At 56.0% G+C, this 9,041-nt stretch overlaps 1 protein-coding gene across 1 annotated transcript; it reads left to right on the forward strand.

Moving 5' to 3' along the window:
* The first annotated feature begins 6,301 nt into the window (after positions 1–6,301).
* AANAT (aralkylamine N-acetyltransferase) lies at positions 6,302–8,615 on the forward strand. The gene is made up of 4 exons (XM_081271997.1): positions 6,302–6,358; positions 6,794–7,031; positions 7,282–7,436; positions 7,775–8,615. The coding sequence occupies exons 2-4, from the start codon at positions 6,854–6,856 to the stop codon at positions 8,078–8,080; spliced, it is 639 nt and encodes a 212-aa protein (XP_081128123.1). The 5' UTR covers positions 6,302–6,358; positions 6,794–6,853; the 3' UTR covers positions 8,081–8,615.
* Positions 8,616–9,041: the final 426 nt, after the last annotated feature.

Here is a 9,041-nt window from a genome sequence, read left to right on the forward strand (position 1 = left end):
TTCTGCACAAGTGCCTGGACAGAGGGCTGTCTTCCCCACCCAGGGGGCTTTCGGCTGCTGGGCATGGAAAACCTGGGTCTCCAAGGCATCGTCCAGACAGCTCTGGGGCCTGTTTTTCACAGACCTCGCCTCTGGGTCTCCCCCAGGTAGACTCTGCTTGGCCCAGAGTGGGAACCGGGCAGCTGACACATGCAGGTGTGACCTCATGCAGGAAGCACCCCAGCCCTGGGACAGGCCCACCTCACTAGCCCAGGGATGCTCACTGTCCCACAGCACAGGCTCCCACGGCAGCTGCTGCAGGATCTGTACCCAGGAGAAGGCGGGGCTGCAGGCCTCCTCCCCAGCCCCCAGCCAGGAGGCTGGTCAGCGTGCCCCCAACAAACCGCCTCTGCCGGCCATCTCTGCTTTGTCGCCACAGGCCACTGCCCTGCATCTGACCTCCCCACCCATCCCTCTCGCTTGGAAGAACTCTTAAAGGTCACTAGGTTCTCAGAATAACTAGGTCTTAATGGTCACTAAGTCCTTGTTCTCAGAATCTGAGCTCTTTCCCCCATTCTTGGCCACATTTGATGCTGCTGACAGTCCTGACCCTGAGACATTGTCCCTTGGATTTTGGGACATGTTCTGATCATTCCCTTTCACCTTTCTTCCTGTTAACTGCTCCTCTCCCCAATCATGGCATCCCTGAAAGGTTTTTTTTCAGACAGGACCTCGGCTTTCCTGTGGCTACACATGGCTGCCTTTTATTTCCCAGGCTCATCCAAGTTGTAGCTTATATCAGACTTCACTCCCCCTAATGGCTGAGTGACAGCCCTTCGGCTGCATCTACCACGGCTGGCTTATCCACACATCCCTGAAGGGGACATTGACTTTTTAATATTTACTTATTTATTTAGTACTGATGACTGACCCCAGGGATGCTCTACCATTGAGCTTCATCCTCAGCCCTTCTTTATTTTTTATTTTGAGGCAGGGTCTCATCTAGTTTCCCAGGCTGGCCTTGAACTTGGGATCCTCCTGCTTCAACTTCCCAAGTTGCTGGGATTATAGGCGTACGCCACCACACCCAGAGATGTCGACTTTTTTAAAAATGGATTCTATTATTGAAGTCAGTTTTAGGTTCCTAGCAAATTGAAAGGAAGGTCCATAGATTTTCCTGAATTTCCTGTAGACCACCCCACTATCAACAGCCCCACCAGAGTGGTTTATTTATTACCATCTATGAACAGTGCCACAGCACCACCCAAAGGGAACAGCTTATATCAGCCTTCACTTTTGGTGCTGTTCTTTCCACTGAGTGGGACAAAACATAATGACACGTGTCCACCATTGTAGTATCATACGGATGTTTTACCACTGAGCTACATCTCCAGGCCTTTTTTTTTTTTTTTTTCTGAAGCAGGACCTCACTAAGTTGCCCAGGGTGGCCTTGTACTTGTGATCCTCCTCCCTCAAGCTTGTGAGTCTCTGGTATTCCAGGCGTGCACTACCATGTGGGAAGCCATTCTGACACGTGATTGGGTGACTCCCGTTAAGGGCCTGAGGCGCTTTGGCTCTGTGAAGCTTTCCAGACCCTTTCCTGATGAGAGAGCCCATCCGTGTGGGGGTGTGCCTGACCACTGACCCCGGGGACCCAATCACTGACCCTGACCTTGGAGTGCAGCCCCCCCCAACCTTCATTGGATGGAATTCTCCCCTGAATCTCTTGTTCCCCAATAAAGGGCTACTCCCAGGCGTGTTCGCTCTCTCTCTCTCTCTCTCTCTCTCTCTCTCTCTCTCATGCTAGCCCTGAGTAATCCTCGCTGCCCTGCTGGGCAGCTAGAGGTGGGAACCAGAGAGGTGAGCTGTCTCGGACCTAGCAATAGAAATAAGGTAACTGGTCTGTGTGTTTTATTTCGATCTCTTCTAACTAACTTTATGCCTAGAACCTCATTAATGAAACCATTGCACAGGCCGCGTGGTAGACTACCAAGCCTGGCTGGGGACACTAACTTTTAACAGATAGACAGAAGAGGAATCCGGAAGAAGTTGGATAAGGAGAACCAGGAAAGAAGGGGGTTACAAGAGGGAGGGATGGTCAGCAGTGCCCGAAGCCCTACAGAATGGGGTGCTTGTACAGGACAGTTCCGTTTTCACAAGCACCTCTGTGTGGTTATTAACAGCTTCCTCTTTCACTCCCAGTTGGAGGGAGTCACTGAATCGTTTCCCATGGCATTTCTCCCTAGTGAAGTGGAGCATCATGATTGTCACTGGATTTTTCCACTGGAGACTCTCGCAGGAGTGGTTTAGAGCAGGTGGTGGGTGTATTGTTAGTTCATGTCCCATTGCTGTAACAAAATGCCTGAGGTTAGGTTAATTACTGTATAAAGAAGTTTATTTGGCTCACAATTTTGGAGATTGAAAGTCCAAGATTGGGTGTCCTCTGTTGAGGACATTGTGGACAGCATAACATCATGTCGGGGGCATATGTGAGATGAGAGATGCTACGGTGAGGAAGCAAGCCAGAAAGAGACTAGGGAGGGGCCAGGCATGAGCTTCTGTTGCAACTCTCTGAGGAGAACAAACAGGGTCCTAGGAGAACTACATCAATTCCTTCTGAGGGCAGTGCCTTCAGTGACTTAATTACTCCCCACTAGGACCCACCTTTTAAAGGTCCCACTGCTTCCCAACACTACTGCAGTGAGGACCAAGTTCCAACAGATGAATCTTTTGGGGGCATACCCAAACCCTATCCAGACCATATCAGGAGGGAAGCCTGCCAATCACAGGTGGAAGTCACCTTTCAGGGATGTGGTGGGGGTGAGGCATGAAGAGCAGAAACTCTGGGTTTCCTAGCATATCAGGTTTCACTATAGGAATGTCACTTTTCTCTGGCCTCCTGAGCCTGGGCAGAGCTTGGAACCCCCTCTAGGCAGCCCCAGGCAGGAAGAGAAGGTGCAAGAGACAGATCCCTGGCTAGCGAGGGGTGGGCCCTGGGGATGCAGGTACAGGTGCTGGAGGGGGTCTGCCCCTCTGTGGAATCCTGCTGTTTTGCAGGGGTCCCTTTTGGCATCCACACTGTCTCCCCCCTCGCCCTGGCAGGGCACTCCGGGGTGACCCACATGACTTGCTCAGTTTCAGTCAGGTGGCTCTTGGTTGGTTTCACATACTAGACCTCTACCCAAGACTCCACTAGAAGACAGTTGCCCGGACTAAGGAGGTCTGGATCCCCAGCTCTGTGCGACGGTGGGCTGAGGCCCCTGTGGTGGCCGAGACTCTGTCTCCCCACAAGGAAGACACACAGGATGCAGTCACAGCCAGAGGCTGCTCTCAGCCCGGCCGAGCTGCCGTCACTGGGGAGCTCCCCAGCTCCATCCTGGAACTTGAAAAACAGAATCTCTGGGGGTGACCCCCGTGTTGGAACTTTTTGAAGCTCAGTGATTCCAACGTGCAGTCAGCAGTGAGAACCACTGGTGTGGAATAGGGAGAGTGGCAGGGCCTCAGATCATGATGACCTGCAGCAGCAGGTACCTTCGGGCCGGAGGCTCCATCCCACCCAGGCTCAGCACGCCTTTTCCCACAGCCACGATGTGCCTCCAACTTCTTCCTGGCTCCCTCAACCCGCTCTCTGCTGCCCGGTCCCTTTCCCAGACCTCACAAATGGAGTTGCCAGATTGAATACAGGAACTTGTCCTTTAGATAAACGGTGATTTCATCATTTCAAGCATGCTCCCAACATCGCATGCTCAGACTTCTACTTAAAAGGATTGTTCATTACTTATTTGGAATTCACATTTCACTGGGCATCTGCACTTTTATTTTCTGAATCCAGCAGTTCTGCTCAGAGAGTATCTCCGTGGGTCCAATGATTCCGGTCACAATCCCTCGTGGGGAGGGCCCCCCAGCGTTGGGACATGGTTGGGTGGCTAAAGTGGCTAGAGGTGACTGCCGTCATCTTGATAAGGAGATTTCTTAGATCCCATGCTTCACAGCACCCTGATCTTTGTATTTATCACCCGTGGCCACGCTCACTTCCTCCTCATTGTCAGCGTCGTGTTTTCTTCCTGTTGACCAGGAGGCCCCGGCCATCGTCTTCCCATCCCCTGCCCTCTCCTCTCCTCTCCCGCCCCTTGTGAGCTTGGATTTCCCAGCTTAACCACGTTTAAAATCCTGCCTCGCCAGGCTCAGTGGTGCACGCCTTTAGTCCCAGCAGCTGGGGAGGTTGAGGCAGGAGGATGGTGAGTTCAAAACCAGCAATGGCGAGGCCTTAAGCAGTGAGACGCTGTCTCTAAATAAAATACAAAATAGGGCTGGGGATGTGGCTCAGTGGTTGAGTACCCTGAGTTCAATCCCTGATACCAAAAAAAAAAAAAAAGATCATGCCTAATCTTGTTCTCTGAGGTTCCATGTGTTTGGAGGTGTTTACCAGAGAGACTGGGCCGTGGGGTGGTCTGTGGGAAGGGATGCTGGGACCCGAGGCATCTCCAAATGGTTGCAATTAGCCACCAGGGGGCGCAATGGAGCTGGAGACTAACAAGAGACAAAGGCCTTTTGGGGGATCCTGGGGGTTAGAGTTGGGGTGCCCAATTGAGGTCCTGAGTGTTTGCCCCACCAGGCCCAAAGGCCAAGTCTGAGGAGGTCTCTGGTCAACCTAAGAAGTCTGAGGATTCCCCGCAGGGGAAAGCTGGAAGTGACCGGGTAGCAGGCTGTGGCCGGCATGAGACATGAGGAGCTCCAGCAGTGCCTGGGGCGGGTGAGGTGGGGGTGCTTCTGGTGGGACTGACAGGAGTGGCCCAGGGAGAAGAGGCCCCTCAGACAGAAAAAGGGCACCTGGTGGGTGGGAAGGGGTGTCTGAGTCTGTGCCAAGCAGGGTTGGCACCTCAGTCCCTCCCCAGGATCCTGGGTAAAGAAGGGGCACCCTCTGTGGTGGGTAGCGGGAGCTCTGGGCCCTAGGGAGCCTGGGGTGGGCAGGGGTGCTGATGGCAGGAGGGACAGGGGCAGCCCCCGCAGCCGCTGGCAGAGAAGGGAGGCAGGATGGGGTATGAGGGCAGAGAGAGGGGCCTGGATTCCAGAGGAAAGCTAGCCCCAGGTGCTGGCTGAGCAGGCATAGCCAAGGTCAAGGGCTGTCAGAGAGTTTTGGAGTCAAGATGTGGGAGAGCAATCCCCTGACTATTTAAGTAGCTTTACCAGGATCCCCCTGTGCGGCCGCCATCCTGGTCCTAATGTGCGGGTGGGACTCCATCCTGGCATCACCCTGTGGCTCCTCTCCATGTGCTGGTGTCCTCGGTGGCACAGGGTGGGACACCTGTACATGTTGCCTGTTCTATTTAGGTTGTTTCCAGTTTGGAAGCTTTATGCAAAGTGCCTCTGGGAACCTTCCTGCTTTCAGGCTTCAGTCTGGCCCACGAAGGAGTGGGACTGGGCCTCGGTTTCCCTCTCTAGAAGATGGGGTTGATGCTCACCTGGCGGGGCTGCATGTGTTTTGCAGGAGCTGTTTACCCAGGGCCCAGCCCCAAGTGGTACTATAAATGGTAGCACAACCCACAAGCTGCCAGACCAGGAAGGACCCTTGGAGGCAGAGGCCAGCGGAGGGTGAATGCCGTGTCTACCTAGTGGGGTCAGAGTGGGGATTAGAGTTGGACCCCGGGGCTCAGCCTGTTCCCAAACCCCAGGGTGCAGTTGGCTGCTGCTAATCCTCTGCATCCCCCACGCCAGTGCTGACGCTTGCCCTCAGCAGGGCCAACCTGAAGCAGCCTGGCCCTTCAGGCATCTCCTGCCTGGTGTAATGCGGAGGCGGGGTTGGGGGGATTAGAAACCTCTGAGAACATCACATGCTGCCCAGAGGACACCTGCTGCCACTGCCTTGCCACAAGGAGTCCTGGATTCTCCTGGTGCCTGTGCCTGGGGATGGGCCCCAGGTGACCAGCTCTGTGGAGGGGATGTTGGGGCCCCTGCCCAGTCTTGGTAAGTGGGCCTCCTGCCACCGTCTCTCAGCCACGGGCTTTTTAAGCGTCTTTGCAGGCAAAGGGAGAGATGGGTTCCGCTACAACTGCAAATCTGCTGGGTGTCATGGGAGGAAGGCAAGGTCCCACATGAGCATGTTCAGTGAGCTGGGGGTGGGGCAGGAGGCATCCTGTGAACCATCCATGCCTGCTCATCTCCTCTTGCCCCTCTGCAGCCCCTGTCTCCCTCTAACCAGCCACATTCCCCATTTCTTTGTGGGCTGGTCAAGTCTAAGGCCATCTGGGTAAATGTGGGGGCTCCCTAAAGGCCTGTTTTGATGAAGAGGTCTTCTTCCAGGACTGAGGGCTGAGGCCGCCTAAAAAACTCCTAGTATCACGATCTCACCCCCACGGACCAGCGGTCTCCATCTGGGCAGGTAAGACAAGCTTATCGAATTGCAGTGTGGGAGAAGGGGATGCCCACACAGCCCACAGTTGCAGAAGTGGTCCCAGGCGATCATGTGCCTCCCCACCCCCACTCCCTTGGCCAGCAATTTTGGGGACTCCTTTGAGCCCTGCCCATCCCTCCCATGGTCTCCTGAGGCTCAGATGCACCTGGAGGGCAGTGAGACCAGAGTCCAGAGGTTCGGAGGGACTGTGAGGAGTGCACTCTGGTTGCGAGAGGATGTAGAGAGAGAAATGTTTGCAGTTCCTGGAATCGGCTTCAGGGCCAGGCACCTGAGGAAGGAGCCAGTCATTTGTGGGGCTGGCTCCACCTGAGTCTAGCTACAAAAGAGGCCAGAGGCACAGACTCTCTGAGCTGCTCCTTGGAGATGAGGACCAGACCCCCAATCCTCGCTCTTTCCTGATAGATACCAGGAGACCCTGCTCAGCTGTGGTGGCCACTTCTGAAGCTGGGGCAATCCAGGGACATGCCAGCAGCCAGGATGTCCATGCAGCGCATCTGCCACCTGAAACCTGAGACCCTGAGCATGCCACCTGGGGCCTCAGAGTCCCCAAGCTGCCAGCGGCGACACACACTCCCGGCGAGCGAGTTCCGCTGCCTCACGCTGGAGGACGCAGTCAGTGTGTTTGAGATTGAGCGTGAAGGTGAGCAGTCCAGTGTGGGGTCTGGGTGGGCATGCTAAGCTGCCCAGCTGTCTTCTCCCGCATCTCTGCCCTTGTGGGCTGTAGCCCAGAGGATCAGACTGTGTGTGTGTGTGCACTCCAGAGAGTGGGGGAAACACAGCCCTCAATCGCCTGCTTTCCTGGGGTGCACAAGTGACCACTGGGGGTGTGGCGGACAGTGGGCAAGTGGTATAGTGAACGCCAAGTCACCCACCTGTGCCTCCTGCCGCAGCCTTTATCTCTGTCTCGGGCATCTGCCCCCTGTACCTGGAAGAGATCCGGCACTTCCTGACCCTGTGTCCAGAGCTGTCCCTGGGCTGGTTTGAAGAGGGCCGCCTTGTGGCCTTCATCATCGGCTCACTTTGGGACGAGGAGAGACTCACTCAGGTGAGGATGGGACAAGCTATGATGCCCAGCTTCCAGAAGGTTCTGGAATAGAGGTTGGCCAGGGTGGGACTTTCTCCTTCCAGAACCAGAGAGGAGTACAAGCCACAGACCTCTCCGGAGGGAAGAGCACCCAGCCCAGCTCTTTGGGGCCCCAAAGGACCTCTGAATTGTCCTCCATGGGACCTGGGGTGTAGCTCCCAACTTGGGGGCCTTCCTGGGTGGGAAGGAAACCCTGACCAGAGGCATTCAGGGGACACCTGCTCTTGGCCTGTGTTGGGTTGTTTGCGGGGAGCTGGCTGCAGAGGTGATGTGGACTCCTGGCCCCTGCTCACCCCCAGGAGTCGCTGAGGCTGCACAGGCCTGGGGGGCGTGTAGCCCACCTGCACGTGCTGGCCGTACACCACACCTTCCGGCAGCAGGGCAAGGGCTCCATCCTGCTGTGGCGCTACCTGCACCACCTGGGCGGTCAACGGGCAGTGCGCAGGGCCGTGCTCATGTGCGAGGAGGCCCTGGTGCCCTTCTACGAGAAGTTTGGCTTCCGGGCCGTGGGCCCGTGCGCCATCACCGTGGGCTCCCTCACCTTCACGGAGCTGCAGTGCTCCCTGCGGGGCCAGGCCTTCCTGCGCAGGAACAGCGGCTACTGAGTGGGCTGCCCGCCTGGCTGCAGGAGAGGTGGGAGCAGGTTGGGGGCGCTCACTCAGTCCCCGGGTCCCCTTCTCTGCCCGGGGCCCATCCCAGGCTGACCGAGTATAAAGGGAGACTGTGATTCCCAAACTGGCATTCCCAAACTGTGCAGGGGAGAGGCCAGAGGAGCAGAGATGGATTCACCCTGGTCCCAGCTGCTCAGAGCAGGGAATGCTGTGTCCTCATGAGACTCTCCAGAACTTTTGCATTCCAAACCTGTGCCCAAGACTCAAGATGAGAGTGGGCTGGTAAATGAGAATGCTGGGAGGTGTTCTCGGGTCCCAGCCACGTTTCCTGTCTCGGTGAGGCACCCTGATGCTTGGGGTCCTTATTCTCCCCAGCCTCGTGGATACCCCTTCTTGCCCTCCACCCCTGGAGTGGGGGTAGCTAGAAGTAAAGCCCACAGGGGCCTGCCCACCCAGTCCTTGGGCACCCTGTGCCCCAACTTCTTCCCTAGGCTTCTCTCCTCTCCTTAGCCACCCACCAGCCCCTGCACTGGCTCCTCTGCCCCTAGTATAATAAAGCAATTATGTCCCTGGCCTCCCTGGTGGCTTTTTGGTGTGGTGTGCAGGCTGTGGCTATTGGAACAGGCACAGTGAATGGACCTGTACCCTGCTTGGAGTGATGAACAAGTGTCTGGCCATCTCCCAGGGCTGCTTCTGCCACAGCAAGCCACCCTCAGCACAGAAAGTCCCTCACTACCCTGGATCAGAGGCAGAGCAGGCTGGTGTGGGGACCCCTGGGGTCTAAGGATGCAATCCCATCCTCACGGGGGCCCCACCAAGGCCTTCTGTGTGACCCTAATCTGGATTTGGGTAACTAAATCCCGAGACGTCCCATGAGTCTCCTATGTCCCTTGGGTCAAGCCACTGCTCTGAACAGCTCATGGCTGATGCTCTCACCCCCAAGTCCCAGATTTCA

The sequence above is a fragment of the Spermophilus citellus genome (genome assembly GCF_964194105.1).
Source record: "Spermophilus citellus genome assembly, chromosome: 17".
Classification (NCBI taxonomy): Eukaryota; Metazoa; Chordata; class Mammalia; order Rodentia; family Sciuridae; genus Spermophilus; species Spermophilus citellus.